Below are 18486 nucleotides of genomic sequence, written 5' to 3' on the forward strand. Positions count from 1 at the left end.
AGAGGGCATCCAGTCCCCTGGAACTGGAGTTACAAACAATTGTGAGCTGTTCTGGAAATCAAACCTGGGTCCTGTGGAAGAGCAACTAGTGCTCTTAACCACTGAGCCATCTCTCCAGCTCTGCTTTTTTTGTCATTTTAAATAGATGGAAAATGAATTTCTTATAGGCTTACATTTTGATCAGAGGCATTTAGAAATGGAAGCTGTGATTACATATAAAAAGTAAGTTTCATTTTTTTATATGCTGTATAAATGGTGGCGATAAATTCTGGCTGTATATGATTTATCAACATCACTTAGAAAATAACGTATTTTTTTCTGAGAAAAATTTTATTGGCCTTTTGGATAAAATTTATTTGCCAGGAAGGATGATCCCATCATACTTCTGCTGGAACCAGCGCATGGCTTCCTCTTTGCTGATTCTGTGTTTGGCCTTGGGTCATATTTGATGCCCAGGTCAATGTGTTCTTGAATCCCAAAGCCAAAGTTCCCAGTATCTGAGAAGTTATTTTTCCGCAACTCATCCTCCTGCACCTTCAGGCCTTTCTCCAGAATTTTTTCTGCCTTGGCTCCACGGACAGTGCAGTGAACAGCAATCTTTTCATTTCTCCTGATGCCGAAGGACCTGATGGTGTGTACCTAGCTTTGGAAAAGACAGATGTCTGACCTGTGAGCTGCTCCAAAACCTTGACTGCCCGGGTCAGTCTGTCCTCGCTCTCCCCAACACAGATATTGAGGCAGAGCTTGTGGATGCGAAGTTCCCACATGGGGTTCTCCTTTTCACCTTGATCTTGCTGAATGGGCTGCGACAGGCGGTGTCACGGTCCCCCTCGGCCAGCAAGGAGGACGCACGACACACCGGAGCTCTTCTTGCTAAGCAGTTTATTTCAGGACTTTATTCACAGCAGTCTTTTCCCTTCTCTTTCTCTCCCTCTCTCACTCACTCACTCTCACTCTCTCCCTCTCTTTTCCTCTCTTCCTCTCTCTTTTCCTCTTTCCCAGGGCAAACCTCTCCCAGCCCTTAAGTAGGCATGGGCTACCAATCCTGGATTGCCAGGTGGGCACTGCTCATAGGTCCACGCATATGCAAGCAGCTGACAATCATTGCGTGATAATAGCATAAGTCAGGCCTAGTTGATATTAGGAGTTGATTATCACAGAGAGCACTTGCTTTCGGGATCGCGGAGGGCTGGAGCCAGCACCATGAGACTCCACGCAGCTCTCTACACATCGCCATCAGGTGTGACTCCACACGGCTTTCTACAAGGCGGGCGGGCAAGCCCTGCGTCTGCGGGCCTCACAACCCTGTCTGTCTCAGTACCACCAGCATCGCAGGCTCTGACCTCCTCCACCCACCGGCAAGAGCGCCCTCATTGGCCCCGCCGGCTGTGGATGGGGGTGGATGAAAGGGAGGTAAAGCAAAGTCTCGAAAATACGTATTTTTTAAAAAATTTTATAACCAATACTGAAATATTTCCTTTCAAAAGTCCAAAAGGTACAGATAGCAACCACATGTCTATTGTCTACCCCCCTTTCACCCCCTACCCAGAGCGAGTCTCTCTTGTGTTGGATGTGTGCCCATCATAGAAAAGCTGGGCAGGGATAGAGGTAGATATAGCTCAGTGGTAGAACAGAACATTTGTTTGCATACAGAGCTGGTGGGGAGCACTGTGTGACACAGACATCCCCATTGAGCTCCTGTTATAGGGAGAGGTAGTCTGTTTTTGATGCTTCTAGAGTTGTGAGTGGATTTGAAATCTCTCTCTCTCTCTCCCTCTCTCTCTCTCTCTTTTGGTTTTTCGAGACAAGGTTTTCCTGTAGCTTTGAAGCCTGTCCTGGAACTAGCTCTTGTAGACTAGGCTGGCCTCGAACTCACAGAGATCTGCCTGCCTCTGCCTCCCGAGTGCGCCACCAGCGCCCAGCTGAAATGTTTCTCTTTATTTTTAATTCAGATTAAAGAAATTGTTAATATGTTTTGACGGATACCTGTGTAATGTTATTTGGACCAGATTGTTGATTATTTTTATTAGTTTGTTTTACCTTAAAAATTCACATTTTATCTTTTGACTTTATGTTAATTATTTAGAACAAGAATAGCCTTGAAAGTGTGGTCAGTTTTCATAGACTTGAAAAAAGTCCATTTCACATGTTAAAAATTGTGTTATGCCTGCTTGCATGTCTGTGCTCTTATGTGTGTGCCTGGTGTCCGGAGAGCAGAAGAGACCGTTAGATCCCTGAAACTAGTTATAGACAGTTGTGAGCTGCTGCCTGGGAGCTTGGAATGGAACCTGGATCCTCTGGAAGAACATCCTGTGCTCTTAGTCACTGCGCCATCTCTCCAGCTCCCTCATTTCAGATTTTTACCTCTTAAGACTGGAAAGTCAAAAGAACAGGTTTTTAGTGTGTGTGGTGCAGAAGATGGAACCTAGGGTCTTGAAGCATACTGGGCATGTACCCTACTACTACTGAACTATATTGCACCCTTAGTCATAGGAGCATTCTATTTCAAATGGATAAATGCTTTGAGAATGGAAGCTATTGGAGACAAGACGAATAATCAAAGAATTGGTATAACATTTTTGGGAAAAACATGGGTATGCCTCCTTTTGTAAATATAAGAATATCTAATTTTAAATGACATTTACTTTTATTTATTTTTTTATTTTTATTTTTATTTTTTTTTTTGGTTTTTCGAGACAAAGACATTTACTTTTAAAATGTTCAGGTAATATTTATTTCCCACAGGGATTTAATATGCTTTTATATAACTTTGGAAAGAGCTGTGCATTTTAGTGTACAGGTTATGTGACAGTCAGCCAAGTGATAAAATAGCTAGAATGCAATAATTAAGGCAATAGAACCAGGTATGATGATGGTACATGCTCATAATCTTAGCACTCAGGATCTAGAGGCAGGAGGATGGAGCTTTCAAGGCCAGTTTGGGCCAAATAGGGAGATACTTGAAAATAAAAATGAAACATTATAGATTTGCTCATACAAGTTTTGCAATCAAATTGCTTATAATCGATTAGGTTATAGTTGCCACACAGTGGTGGCGTATGCCTTTAATCCCAGCACTTGGGAAGCAGAGATAGGTAGATCTCTGAGTTCGAGGCCAGCCCAGTCTACAAGAGCTAGTTCCAGGACAGGCTCCAAAGCTACAGAGAAAGCCTGTCTCGAAAAACCAAAAAAAAAAAAAAAAAAAAAAAAAAAAAAAAAAAAAAATCAAAACCAACAAAAAACTTGATTGAAATTATTTTTAATATTACAAAATAACAGCTGTTAAATGGAATCCCATATAGTTTCTGTAGATAAAGCTGCAAAGATTGTGATGTGTTTAAAAAATCATCCTCATGTTTTAAACCTTTGGTTTCTTTTACTCTCTTTACAGAGGCTATTCCCATTAACACTGACTCCAAACATCAAGTCTGTTGGGTGACTTTGCTAAATAAAAGCTATACATACTTTTGTGATTTCTGCTTATTTTAAAATAAAGTTAGGGACTGGAAATATAATCCAGTTGGCCGAGTATTTTGTCTTTTATGTGCAAAGGCCTAGATTCTTTTTTTTTTGTTCTTTTTGGTTTTTTTTCTTTTGTTTTGTTTTTGAGACAAGGTTTTTCTGTAGCTTTGTAGCCTGTCCTGGCACTCGCTCTGTAGACCAGACTGGCCTTAAACTCCCAGAGATCCACCTGCCTCTTCCTCCTGAGTGCTGGGATTAAAGGCGTGCGCCACCACCGCCCGGCTAAAGCCCTAGATTCTTATAAACTGGGTAGAGAGTTTCCCTAGCGAGCCTGAGGGCCTGAGGTCTAGTCTCAGTATCACCACCACCATAAAACAAAACTCCAGAAATTGTTACAAAAAGAACAAAGGAAAGAAAAAGTGCTGAAGAGGGGCTCAGCAGTTAAAAGCACGTGCTGTTCTTTCAGAAGATCAGAGTTTGGTGCCCAGAACCCACATCAGGTGACTTGCAAGAGCCTGTAACTCCCTCACAACAAAGAAATCAGTCTTAGAAAGCTAAACCAGATTTGTTCCTGGCGGGAGGTAGAAGGCTGTTAGAGGTTAAGGTAGTCATTGAGTATTAGAGTGGAGTGTCGGTCAGGGCTGGGGATGCACTCTAGTGCTGCATAGAGCACTTTCTAGCATGCACAAGCCCCTGGCCGTAATCCCTAGTACTCCCTCCACCCCCAGGAAAGGAGGAGAAGGAAGAGGACAAAATTAGTTGTACCTTGATTAAGATGGGAGAGTTTTTGGGAGTATAAATTAATCATGCTATTGTTTTTAATGTTTTGGGCAATTTTCATTTCAGTTCATTGTCTTTAAAATGTTCTTAAAAATAAGTGCACTTGATTGTGCAGCCCAGCTTATGGTGAGTGTCTGTTCCCTAAGCATCTTGTAGAATGGTGGTTTCTGAAACTTGGCTTGTGGTGGGAATATGTTAATGGGTTCCTTTAGATTTACTGAGTCAGACTCTTTAGGGGAAGGTGCTGGAATCTTTGCTTTTAAAACAGTCCTCCAATGATTCTGAAACCCCACCTGTCCATAGGCACACAAAAAGGCCTTCTGTTGAAAAGGATAGAGCAACACAATTTAAATGGAAAGCCTAGTAAGATGAAAGGTATGCATCTGGGAGAATAAATAAAGGGCCTTGTCTTCCTTAGAGTTATCATTGTGCTGAAGCAGTGCGATCTAAAGCAAGGTGGGGAGGAAAGGGTTTATTAGGCTTACACTTCCACACTGTGGTCTGTCACTGAAGGAAGCCAGGGCAGGAACCTGGAGGCTGGAGCTGATGCAGTGGTCATGGGGGGGTGCTGCTTACTGGCGTGTTCTCCATAGTGTACTCAGCCTGTTTTCTTAGAGAGCCTAGGGGTGGCCCCATGGGCTGGGCCCATCCACAGTAGTCACTAATTAAGAAAATGCCCCACAGGCTAAACTGCAGCCTGATCTTCTGGACACATTTTATCAGTTGAGGCTCCCATCTCTTAAATGACTGTAGCTTGTATCAAATTAACATGAAACCAGCACAGGTCCCCTACTTAAAAATGGAAGAGTCTATCCATTGGATACTCCAGAGAGTTAGAAGGCAAGTTGTCTGGGCTTTGGGAAATTGGAGGCATCCTATTTAACTTGAGTTTTCGATTTTTTTTCAAAGCAATTTTACTGGGTTGTAGTGTCCCCAAGTTGCTGAATTCTGGACAGTACTCTTTAACTTGAGAAGCAGCAAAAATAGCTTAGTTTTCTGTGTACCTATTATGATCTGAATGCTTATGACCTTGCCAGATTCATTATCTTGGCTGACTTCCAGAAATCTACTCTTGTGGCAAGAGCTGAAGAGTTAATCTGTGCCTGAGTCTTTTTGGTTTTTGTTAGAGCCAGGGCCTGGCTTGGAGGCCTAGGCTGACCTTGATCATACTCTGTAGCCCAGGATTGACCTTGTACTCAAGAAGTCTGTGTTGTTGGTAGTGACGATGACCTTGGGATTTAATTTTAATTTATTTTTGTTTTTTTCTAGTTTTTTAAGAGAGGGTTTTACTATGTAGCCCTGACTGTGTTGGAACTCATTCTGTAGACCAGGCTGGCCTTGAACTCATATCTGCCTCTATCTCCTGAGTGCTGGGATTAAAAGTGTGGGCTACCACCAGCTGCTTATTTTTAATTTTAAATGGGGAAAAGGCATGTATTTAATATATATGTATATATATGATGCTTTGAAATATGTATTATAGTGTGTCTAAATGGAAGTAACTTGTTCATTATTTCATATTTTCCCTTTATTTAAATGTAATCTAAAAATACTGAACTGATAGAAGCAGATAGGAGAATGGTAGCAACCAGTGTCTGGGATTTGGATTGAGGAAGGTTATCTATCAGTCAAATAATACAAAATTTTAGGAAGATACAGTTGGAAAGATCTATTGCATAGCATAATGATTGTAGTTAATGTTGAGCTATTACATTTTGGGAGTGAATTTCAAATGAGCTCAGTTTTTCTGGTGAGGTTGTCACTATTCCTGAGACACGCTGTAGAGAAAGAAAGGCAGGTGTGTGTGATAAAATGATGAGTTAGATGTTTTTCAGAGATGTAATATATTGAATATAGATTGGTATCAATTTGCCTAGCTTTTGCCTGGTGTCTTTTTTAATTTTTTAGTTGAAGGCTTTAGAACTTTTATCTTTGGGAAATTAAGATAAAATCTTGAAACTTGACCTCTTAGAATATATGCTTAAGTTTTGACGTCTTCTAAATTTCAGAAATGCATTTACGTTTCAGAAAGGACAGTAAGCTTTTCTGAGTGGGAATGTCTGAGGTTATCGGCCTGCTTACCTTGTAGTGCTTTGTATGTACCATGGACAAAAGATTTAAAATTGCTTTTGTATTTCAGGTAATTCAGAGATGTGTGGGGCCAGCCAGCCTGAGCCTGCTCACCTTCAGAGTCTATGCAGCACCGAAAAAGGACTCAGCTCACAAAAATTACATGAAGGTTGATGAGGTAATGTGCTGATACTGTCTGGTACATAATTAACATCAGATTTAGTTAGGAGAATTTTTGTAAATTATGTATCAAGATGATAAAAGGTTTGTAGTTTATTCTACTCTTTGAGGTACTGGATATTAACATATACCCTTAGCATACTTAGACAATATTTGAAAGGAAGACATACATTTCCTGAGAGTTTGTTTTCTCTGTGGAAAACTTCTGAACTCTGATTTTTCCATAGATGATAGTTGAATGTTGCTAGGAATAGCTCATAGATATAGTTTTTAGTGGAGAGCTTACTCTATCCCAGATTGTAAGCAAAGCTCACTTTTCCATTTTCTTAGTAAGTACTTATTATTTTATTGACTTTTTTTCGTACAATATATTCTATTCACTGTTTTCCCTCCCCCAACTCCTCCCAGATCCTTTCCTCCTTCCCACCCATCCAACTCTACACTTCTCTTTCTTGAGAAGACAGGTAGGCAAACAAAAAAATCCAAGCAAGCTATAATTAAAAACAGCAAAGAAAAACCATTCTCTCTACATTAAAAACAAAATCAGAAACCATAATATACAAGCAAAAGTAAAAAAAAATGACCAAATGAAACAATATGGGACAAAAGTCTATAAAAATATCATTGAATTTATTTTGTGTTGGTCATCCACTGCAAGGCATGGGACCTGCCCTTAAGTGTATTTAATCCTCAGTGAGACTCCATTGGAGAGAACTAATTTTTTCTTTGCAAGAGGTAGTCAGTTGGAGATAGCTTCTTGATTAGGGATGGGGGCCTGTGTCTACTTCCTTCTCTCAGCTTGAACCTGTGCAGGCCCTATGTGTAATGGATTATTAAAAATGTTGCAGGTTCCCAAGCAGCAGTGGCAGGCAGGGGGCAGCGGGTCCCAAGATGAGATCCCAGGCAGGGACTGCGTGTGCACAAGACCACGTGGCAGATCTCCGAAGGTGGCTGGTCCCTGGCAGCGGGCAAGAGACAGATGGATAGGCACGCCATTGGATATTTATTTAGTGGTTATGGAAAGGAGGGGAGAAAGGGAGAAGAACAGAGAGAGGGGGAGAGAGAGAAAGAGAGAGAGAGAGAGAGAGAGAGAGAGAGAGAGAGAGAGAGAGAGAAAGAGAGAGAGAGAGAGAGGAGAGAGAGAGAGGAAGAGAAGAGAGAAGGCAGAGACGGAAGCTGCCTCTTTGAGAGAGAACTCTGGAAGCTGAAGATGAGCCTGTCTCAGCTGATGGGGGAGGGAGTGGGTGTGGTTTGTGTCTTAAAGAGACAGAACAATCATTACACTATGCATGCTGAGTTCATGTGTGCTTCAGCCATACAGTGTCTGAAAGACACTGTTTCTTGGAATCTTCCATCCCCTCTGGCTCTTACAGCTCTCCTCTTCTGTATGCTTCCCAGAGCACTGAGAGGAGGGTTTGGAGAAGACATCCTATTTGGACTCAGGTTCCCAAAATCTTTCACTCTCTGCACATTGTCCAGGTGGGGCTCTGGACGACTCACTTTTCAGAGGGGCCTGCCTGAGTCTGGACTGCTTATCAAGCTAAGAAAACTTTTCACATTTTTCTTTCAAAGTATTTAAATGCCTGGGTTCTTCCTGGTTCCTAGCAAGATTAGAGATGCTTAAATAAATATTTGTATATAATAGATCAATGAACTAAGACATCTTCTCTTCGTATTTATATTCTTTTTTTTTGTCTGTACCTCACAGAAATTATTTGGATTTTTTTTATTTTATTCAATTTCTGTTACCTTGTAATAAAATGTTGTACAGAAGTCAGTAGTGGCCCGGCAAGGTTTCCTGAATGGTGTTTATGTGAAGCTTGTTATCGGCCCTTTTCCTTTCCTCTCCTCTCAGGCTTTAGAACTAGTAGTACCTACTGAAAAGACTCTTCTAGGTAGACAATGGATTTGCTCACCTGCTTTGATCAGTAGCATTCTGATATTTGATCCAGGTAGCCAGTTTTTCTTCAATTCCTCTCAGCTTTTTTCTTAACAAAACAAAACAAAACTCAACGGCTGGTAATATGACTCAGTTATAATAAAAACATTTGCTGCCAAGCTGGATGACTTAGTTCGATCCCTGAGACCCAGACGGTAGGAGAAACCTGACTCAGAAAGTTGTCTTCAGACTGCCACAGTGCGCCCTGACTTCCAGAAAGCTGTTTCAGGGTTCTACATATGCACCATGACCTGTGCCCTCCCCGCAAATAAACCTCCGTTCACTCTTTAGAGCAGTAGAATGTTTTCCACTTTAAGTTTGAGGTAAAATACCAGTTACCACTCTGTAAAGTGTATCGAGGGGACTGGAGGTGCTTGCCTTGCGTGCCTGAGGCCCTAGGTTCAATAATTACCCCACACTACCAAAACAAAACAATAGATAGAGTAGATAGGGAGAAGACAGGGCCCTTTGTAGTCCTGCCCTCTTGTCCTTATCCTTACTGAGGGAACAAGGTACAAAGATCATCTGAAGTAAAGTTAGAGGTTGCGTACAACCCTGAATGTAACCGTAATTTATAAGTTATTAGTGATGCTAACCTATAAAATTGATCATGTTGCATGATCTCATAGCATATACTTTTTTGTTTTTAATATGTGTAGCTTTCACTCTACTCAGTTCCTGAGGGTCAATCTAAATATGTGGAGGAGCCAAGGACTCAACTTGAAGAAAACTTCTCGCAACTCCGACATCATTGTGAGCCATATACAAGTTGGTGTCAGGTACAGCTGTTTAACAGTTAATAGTGAAAAGTCTATATTGATTGTATGTTTTAATTTTTAGTTTCATTATTTACTAATTAATTTCTATTTATTTATTTATTTGAGGTTCTTAGGATCTCACTCTGTAGGGTTGGCCTGGAATTTACTGTGTTGTCCTCAGACTGGCTGGTGATCTTCCTGCCTTACTGACCAGCATAGGTGCTAGAATTACAGATGTAAGCTATCATGCCCAGCCCTGACTGCATGTTTTTAGAAAAAGGTGTAATAGTGAGTCCTAAGTTAAGAATGTCTAATTTATAAGTGTTCTTCAGTTCTAACCAGAGAGCAGATACAGTGAAATCCGGCATCCTGGTGGCAGCAAGAGGAATTTCCCTCTCACCAGAAGGGTTGTGGCACCTTGACTGGAGAGCAGAGGGCAAATAATTACCTTGTTGGTTTGTAGTATAAAGTAATAACATGGGACATTAATTGAAAGAAATGAAAATAACAAAAAAATGTATATCGAAATTGTAATGATGGCCTGGTGAGATGACTCAGTTACTGAGTGAGGACCTGAGTTCAGGCCCCAGTATCCACTAAAAGGTAGGTTGTGATGGCATATACTTGCAATCTCAGTGATAGGGTAACAGTTTGGTAGATCCCTGGAGCTCACTGGCCAGCTAGCCTAGCCTAATCAGCAAGACCCAGATCCCAGTGAGAGATTCCATCTTAATAAAACAAGGTAGATGGCTCCAGAGGAAAGAAACCCACGGCTGACTGTAGTGGGGGTGGAGGGCTGCGTTCCTGTCACCCGGCTCCTGGCCGCCTGGCTAGCTTATACCCCGAAATAATTACACAGAAACTGTATTCTTTTTTTTTAAATATTTATTTATTTATTATGTATACAATATTCTGTCTGTGTGTATGCCTGAAGGCCAGAAGAGGGCGCCAGACCTCTTTACAGATGGTTGTGAGCCACCATGTGGTTGCTGGGAATTGAACTCAGGACCTTTGGAAGAGCAGGCAATGCTCTTAACCACTGAGCCATCTCTCCAGCCCCCGAAACTGTATTCTTTTAAACAGTGCTTGGCCCATTAGTTCTAGCCTCTTAATGGCTAATTCTCACATTTTGCCTAACCCATATTTAGTAATCTGTGTAGCACCAGTCTTACTGGGAAAGATTCAGCATGTCTGACCTGGCAGCTTGCTTCATCGCGTCTGTCCTGTTGCTGAACACAGCTGAGGACAAAAAGCCCAGGAGCTCCATCACCAATGCTGCACACACACCTTACCGCTGAGCTAGTCCCCAGCCTAGTTCTGTAATGAAAGCAATTTGTCAGCTGGCTGTGGTGGCACATGCCTGTGACCCCAACACTAAAGATGCTGAAGCAGGATGGTTGCTGCAAGGTTGAAGCCTGCCTGGGCTATGTAAGGAGACCCTGTCTTAGAAAAAAAGGACTTTGTTTGTTTGCCTTTCAACCTGAGGTTTTTTTTTTAGTACTTTTTTTCTGTGATACTCAGTGCAACAAAATGTCTGTCGACATCATATGCTAGTTATCAACATGCTTATTTTAGTACTGATAAACGGGGAAAATTTTTTGTAATTAGGATGGCTTTATTAGGTACGTTGATTTCTTCATGAAAAGAAATATTTCTAATTCCTGGCCTTTTTTTAAATTTTTAGATCAGAAAATTTCTTGTTCTTTCTTGAAAATGGCAAAATAATTAGTCCAGCAAAAGAAATAGACTGTTCCTCTAGACTTTGATGTGTAGTTTTTTTCTGTTTTTAAAGATTCATTTATTATTTGTGTGTGTGTGTGTGAGCATATTATGTGCACCTGTGAGAGTGTCTGCACGCGTGGAGGCTAGAAGAGAGCATCAGATTGCTCAGAGCTGGAGTTACAGGTGTTTTGGGGATAGCTGACTTGTTATGTGGGAGCTGGGATCTGAACTCCAGACTTCATGCCTGTACCACAAGTGTTCTTAACAACTGAGCCATATCTCTAGCCCTCTTTTTTTTCTTCTTATAGATGGAAAAAGGTATAGTCAAACTTAAAACATAGTTGATTTTTTTTATTGTTTTTATTGAGTTATATATTTTTCTTCGCTTCCCTCCCTTCCTCTCCCCATCTCTTCTACCCTCTTCCATGGTCTCCATGCTCCCAATTTACTTAGGAGATCTTGTCTAAAAAATAGTTGATTTATAATGAAGTGATGTTAGTTCTTTACATCCTCCTCCACACTCAACATTTGGGACTGTACTTACAGATAGCTGTGAGCCACCGCGCAGGTCCTGGCAATCAAACCCATTGCTCCAGCCTATGTTTAATCCATTTTATTATTTACAATTTTATTTTGTTTGGGGGTGGGGACTTATATATTTGTTTGCTGGCCAGAGCTAGTGATGAAACTCAGTTCCTTACTCATGCTAGGTAAGCACTTTGCCACTGAGGTACGTCTCTAGCTCCTCAAAACCATTGTATTGTTAGGAGAATGATGATAAGTTTGTTTACTTTAGAATTGGGATGTATTTTTAAAATTGAGTTATCAACTCATTGGTCTCAGTAAAGCTGTCCATTCCTGCTTCAAAGAAGCATTTTCCAAATGTAGGCTCTAAAAGTATTGCAAATCATAAAATAAACTTAATTTGAAAGATGGTGTTAATAACCTAATGGGGAAATGATCACCTCTGATTACCAAGAATATCAATTTTGTCTTATTTTAGGATTTTTAAAAAAGGTTTATTTATTATGTATACAATGTTCTGCCTGCATGTGTCCCTCAGGCCAGAAGTTGGTACCAAATCTTATTAGAGATAGTTGTAAGCCACCATTTGGTTGCTGGGAATTGAACTCAGGACCTCTGGTAGAACAATCAGTGCTCTTAACTGCTGAACCATCTCTCCAGCCCCTTATTTTAGGATTTTTTTGTCATTTTTAAATGTGTGTGTCTGTGTCTACGTGTGTGGCTATGTGCACCTGCCTTCAGGTGCCTGCGAGGAACAGAGGCATTGCATCCTCCTGGTGCTTGAATTACGTAGTTGTCAGCCACTTGACATGGCTGTTGGGAATTGAACCCTTGACTCTGCAAAACAAGTGTGTTCTCTTAACCATTGAGCTCTCTAGCCACTCAATTTTCTGTCTTCTTATTTCCTTCAGTCTCAGGAGTGAGAAGAGTAGGTTGTCAAACCATTTTACTTCAAGTCTTTGCTTCCCATGACAGTAGTAAAGCATGCTGATGACCAGGCTACTAGTGAAAGGGAAATTACAGAAGAGAAAAGAAAGCAATAAAACTGAAACGGGATCCCTTAGTTTAAAAACTTAATAGCTGGAGGTGTAGCTCAGTGGTAGTGTATATGCTTAGCCTACTGGAGGCCCCAGATTTATCCCTCGTACTGAACAGTGTTAATAATGGTAATTTATTCAGTAAAGACAAGTATATTTACTCTGCTGCTTTCCAATTGACAAACCCTTTTCATTCTATTTCTTTTTATCTTCTTAGGAAATATACTCCCACACTAAACCCAAGGTGGAACGCTTCGTCCAGTGGGGAATAGGTAAGCTGAGTTTTAATTAGGCATACTCAGTTACTTCATCCTATTGAAGTACTGAACTGGGTTTTCGTGAATAGGTGCTGGAGACCATAGAGTCATTGAAATTGTATGAAGAATTTAGAGCTATGTAGATGTTTTCTGAAGACAATCTATGTTTGAATCTGGTTTCATAGTAGTAGTTCATGATTCTCTAAACCGTTATTAGGATTGTTGGGTTAGCAAGTACTTGTGCCCTGAATTAAAAAAAAAATGTTCAGGGCTTGGGATGTAGTTCAGTAGCAGAATGTTTTCTTAGCATCTGTGAGGTCCAGTGCTAAAAAAAAAATTGCAATGCAATACAGTGTGCTTACTCCTCACGAGATTTTCTGAATCATGGTAATTCATTAGCTGTCATTAATCAATGTTGCATAGGCCAGGCGTGGTAGTGCATGCCTTTAATCCCAGTACTCAGGAGGCAGAGGCAGATGGAACTCTGCAATTTCAAGGGAGCCTTTTCTACATAGTGAGCTTTAGAGCAGCTAGAACTATATATAGAGATCCTGTCATGCCCGCCCCCCCCCCCCCCAAAAAAAAACCAAAAAGCAAAAAACAAAGACAAAAAACTTTAAAAAGAGGGTGTACAAATCTAGATGCAGGAAGGAATTGAGCTTCTATTCTCTTTAGGGCATCTCAGCATATCAGGGTCTTGCTTTCCCAGGGGTTTGCTCTCACAGTGGAATAAGACTGAGGAGTTACTCTTACTGATAACCTGTCATTTCCCACTGATCAATGGCAGCTGGCATTATTTGAGATATTCGTTTTTCGCCTCCTGAACACAGAGTTACTACAAAGATTCTTAGGAAGAAGCATTTCATTATGCCAAGACAGTGAGTCCGTTTTCCAGCAGTCACAGCTAAGGCACGTAGTCAGAAGACGCTAGGCTTTGGCTTTAGGTGCAGTCTTAAAACATGCCTAAGCAATCCACCATGAGGGGACATATGTTCCATGTGGGGAGAATATACTCACATGAATGCTGAAATACAAGGTGCCCGAGGATGAGATAGCAAGGGTGGTACGGAGAATGACATCTGATGGTACTTCAGAGGAGGCAGGGTCTGTGCCAGTGAGCTTAGGATGAGCTTTCCAGAGGAGACAGTGCCTAAGCAGGCTCTAATTCGCTGTGAGACTGGCTCCATAGAGAGGAGAGGAGAGGAGACATCATGCAATCCAAGTCTGAAGACGTACTCAGGCATGGCAAATAAGGTCTTGTGTTGTCTTATTTATTACATGAGTAGGCCTACTGCTGTGTTTATTATTCAGTTATTAAATTCTGTCACCACCAAGAGTGGCTATTTCCAGCATCAGCTTTGTTCTGATTTGCTTTTTTTTAGTGTTTTTTAAATTTTATTGTGTTTATTTAAGACATTTTTTATAATAATGCAAATTAACATATATCATAAAAAATTCTAATCGGCTTTATTTTTCTGTGGAAAGAATAGCTCAAATCTACTCATTTAGCATGAATCCCCCCAAACAGAGCAATTCTATTACCTGCACCCCTGGCATGATACATTCAATCTCTAGACTTCTTTATTCTCCTTGTTTATGCATCCTCTGATCTACATCTCCCAACTTCCTGCTATGTTGGTTCAGGTTTTTTGTCAACTCTACACAAGCTAGAGTCATCTGGGAAGAGGTAACCACAGCTGAGAAAATACCTCCATCAGATGGGCAAGTCTATGGGGCATTTTCTTTATTCATGATTGATGTCAGAGGGTCCAGCCCACTGTGGGTGGTACTTCTTTTAGGCAGGTAGTCTTGGGATGTATAAAAACATCAAGGTGAGCAAGCTATGGAGAGAAAAATGTAGTATTCCTCCATGGTCTCCTTCAGTTCCTGTAGCACGAATAATAAAAACCCAGAGACAGAAACTGGGGTTCAACCTCAAAACCAGAAAAGCACAGCAGCCAAGCCACTAGAGAAGTCTTAACCTCTACCAAGGCTGGGTGACCTCAAAACTAAGCAGGCTAAGCATACTGAGCCTCTCTCTCCTCCCATTTTATATTCCCTCTAGTACTGGATTTAAGGGCATATGACTCCCTAGTACTAGGATTAAAGGTATGAGCAACTACCACCTGGGTTTATTTCTACATTGATCTTATGTAGCCCAGGGTGGCCTTGACTCACAGAGATTTTTAATTTTTATTAAAAATTTCCGCCTCCTCCCCACCTCCCATTTCCCTCCCCCTCCCCCCACTCCCCTCCCCCTCCCTCTCCAGTCCAAAGAGCAGTCAGGGTTCCCTGCCCTGTGGGAAGTCCAAGGTCCTCCCCCCTCCATCCAGATCTAGGAAGGTGAGCATCCAAACTGCCTAGGCTCCCACAAAGCCAGTACATGCAGTAGGATCAAAACCCAGTGCCACTGTCCTTGGCTTCTCATCAGCCCTCATTGTCCGCCACATTCAGAGAGGCCGGTTTGATCCCATGCTTTTTCAGTCCCAGTCCAGCTGGCCTTGGTGAGCTCCCATTAGATCAGCCCCACCGTCTCAGTGGGTGGGCGCACCCCTCACAGTCCTGACTTCCTTGCTCATGTTCTCCCTTCCTCCTTCAGCTCCTCATTTGGGCCTTGGGAGCTCAGTCCAGCGGTCCAGTGTGGGTCTCTGTCTCTATCTCCATCCATCGCCAGATGAAGGTTCTATGGTGATATGCAAGATATTCATCAGTGTGGCTAGAGGAAAGGGCCGTTTCAGGCTCCCTCTCCTTATCTGATTTGCTTTTTATTACTGTGACAAAACACCATGACCAAAGCAAGCTGGGGAGGAAGGGTTTATTCCAGCTTAGAGTTTATATTGCAGCCCATTGTGGAGGAAGTCAGGACAGAAACTGAAGCAGAGACCATAGAGGAATGTTACTTACTGGCTTGTTCCCCATGGCTTGCCCAGCCTGCTTTTCTTTTCTTTTTCTTTTTCACACTAATGCAATTTTTTCTTTTGTTGAAAATAGATTTTTTTTCACATAATATGTCATATCTCTTCCCATCTGTATCCACTCCCTTTCTGTCTAATTAGAAAACAAAAAGTCTTCTGAGAGATATTAAAATATAATATAATAAGATAAAATGAAAACACACTGAAACTTGACAAAACAAACAGAAGGAAAAGTGCCCAAAAGAAGGCACACGAATCAGAGACTCACGTGTTTGCACACTTAGGAATCCCATAAAAACACTAAACTGGAAGCCATAATATATGCACAAAGCACCTGGTGCAGACCCGTGCAGGCCCTGTGCATGCTGCTTCCATCTCTGTGGGTCCATGTGAGCTTTGCTCATGCTCATTTAGAGAACCTTGTTTCCTTGATGTCCTCCATCCTTTCTGGCTTTTATATTCATTATGCCTCTCTTCTGTGGGACTCTCTGAGCCTTGAGAGGAGGGATTTGATAGAGACTTCCCATTTAGGACTGTGTGTTCCAAGGTTTCTCATTCAGTTTGCTTTCTTATAGCACCCAGGACCACTTTCCCATGGGTTGCTCCACCCCCAATGAGATGGGCCCTCCCACATGATCAGCCATCAATCAAGAAAATGCCATATAGACCTGCCTACAAGCCATTCTGATTGAGTCATTTTCTCAATTGAGGTTCCTCTTGCCAGATGACCCTTGCTTTGTCAAGTTGACAAGAACCTAACCAGTACAAAATTTCCTTAATTATCCAAATATATTGTTCTTGAGTTCAAATAACGAGTTCAGATGCCAAAGGATGCTTGCTTTTCTGAGTTGAATGTGTTTGGTTCATGAAAGAATGTGCTGCAAAGAAGCATATTGGCACATTTGGCCCTGGTGGTGTGTATTCATAATCCCATTACTCAGAAGGTGAAGCAGGATTGTCAGTTCCAGGCCTGTTTGGGATACAAAGCAAGTTTAAATTCGGTGTGTGCCACATAGCAAGACTGTCTTTAAAATGTGTGGTCTGGGCTTGCTAAAACATACCTCTAATTCCAACACTTTGGAGGTGTGGTTGGATGATCATGAATCATGAGTTCAAGGCCACTCCATACTAAATGAAACCAGACTTAAATAAAAAAACAGATCTTGGTTAGCAGAAAGTATAGGGTGTGTGGTTGGGAAACATTGGGTACTATATTTTCTAGTTATGTATGAGACTTTTGTTTTTGGTTTTAATGAGTAATTTATGGAGTTATTTCCTAATTTGATTCTATTGTAGACAACTATGAATATCTCCAAAACGCACCTCCTGGATTTTTCCCAAGACTTGGTGTTATTGGTTTTGCTGGTTTTGTTGGACTCCTTTTTGCTAGAGGTAGGTGCAGTTTATGTAGGTTTATTCCCCAGTCAGTTTATATGGGATATATGTTAGGTTCTTTATCTATATTAATAGTTTTCTGATTAGTTGGTTCCTGAATGTGGACTTCTTAACATATAATTCATTTCCTTGTTCATTCCATTTCATTTGATTTTAAACATATGTAGAAATTGTATACTCTTGGTAAGAAAAATAAATTAGTTATACTTAATAAGCACATCTGCCAGTTCAAATACCTGTTGCTCTTTGCTACAGAAAGAGTAAACAAAGTGTTTCACGCCTGACAAACTGTAAATGTTTCAGCTGTTGCGGCCAGGCTGTTAATCACATCACAGCAAGTAGACAGTGATTTAGGAGTTTATTAACAGGTATCACACCTTCAGTTAGTGATGATATAAAAACTTTAAAAATGCTTAAAATGAAAGAACCTAGTAAGTATCCCCGAATATTACTGTAGGGGCTGGGACATCTAGCTCTGGCAGAATGCTTGCCTGGCATGCTTGAGGCCCTAGGCTCCATCCCAAGCACAGGAAAATACCACTCTGTTCTACTGTTGCATCACAAAATGGTAATAAAAGGCTTCTCTATGAAGAGATTATTTTTTATGATCTATATGAAATTTTACTAGTTATAAAATAAATGTTTATGGCATAAAATGTAGATATTAGGAAAATTTCAGTTAGAAGCCTGGTGTGATAGTTCACACCTGTAATTCCAGCAGTCAGGAGGCTGAGGCAAGATTGCTTTACGACCAGTCTGGGCTACATAGTGAGTTCCAGGCCAGCCTGGCCTACAGAATGAGATTCTCTCTCAAACAAACACAACAAACAAAAATTCAAAATAGAAATATCCATTGAATGGAGATAGAGACAGAGACCCACACTGGAGCACCGGACTGAGCTCCCAAGGTCCTAATGAGGAGCAGAAGGAGGGAGAACATGAACAATGAAGTCAGGACCACGAGGAGTGCACCCACCCACTGAGACAGTCGGACCTATCTATGGGGAGCTCACCAAGGCCAGCTGGACTGTGACTGAAAAAGCATGGGATAAAACCGGACTCTCTGAACATGGCGGACAATGAGAGCTGACGAGAGGCCAAGGACAATGGCATGGGGTTTTGATCCTACTTCAGGTTCTCGCATTTTGGGAGCCTAGACAGTTTGGATGTTCACCTTCCTAGATCTGGATGGATGGGGGAGGACCTTGGACTTTCCACAGGGCAGGGAACTCTGACTGCTCCTGGGACTGGAGAGGGAGGAGAAGAGGAGTGGGGGGAGGGGAAGAGGGGCGGGAGGATGGGGAGGGAAATGGGAGGCGGGGAGGAGGCGGAAAATTTTTTTTTTCAAAAAAAAAAAAATAAATATCCATTGAAAGAGCTCTAATCTGACCACCATAAAAGAGAGAGAGACCTAGTTTTCCAGCGGTTGCTCTAATTTGAGACCGC

General features: G+C 41.5%; 1 protein-coding gene and 1 pseudogene across 6 annotated transcripts in view; one reads left to right on the top strand and one right to left on the bottom strand.

The window, feature by feature from the left end:
• Positions 1 to 18486, top strand: part of Apoo (apolipoprotein O) — an 85095-nt gene that overhangs the window by 5512 nt on the left and 61097 nt on the right. For all 6 annotated transcript variants that reach the window (XM_057759079.1, XM_057759076.1, XM_057759078.1 and 3 more), the window contains 4 exons: positions 6383 to 6490; positions 9091 to 9210; positions 12691 to 12745; positions 16942 to 17037. In XM_057759079.1, the coding sequence (XP_057615062.1) occupies positions 6383 to 6490; positions 9091 to 9210; positions 12691 to 12745; positions 16942 to 17037 (379 nt within the window). The remainder of the gene's footprint in view (positions 1 to 6382; positions 6491 to 9090; positions 9211 to 12690; positions 12746 to 16941; positions 17038 to 18486) is intronic.
• LOC130867290 (60S ribosomal protein L11-like) lies at positions 322 to 794 on the bottom strand (annotated as a pseudogene).

The sequence above is a fragment of the Chionomys nivalis genome, chromosome X (assembly GCF_950005125.1).
Source record: "Chionomys nivalis chromosome X, mChiNiv1.1, whole genome shotgun sequence".
Classification (NCBI taxonomy): domain Eukaryota; kingdom Metazoa; phylum Chordata; class Mammalia; order Rodentia; family Cricetidae; genus Chionomys; species Chionomys nivalis.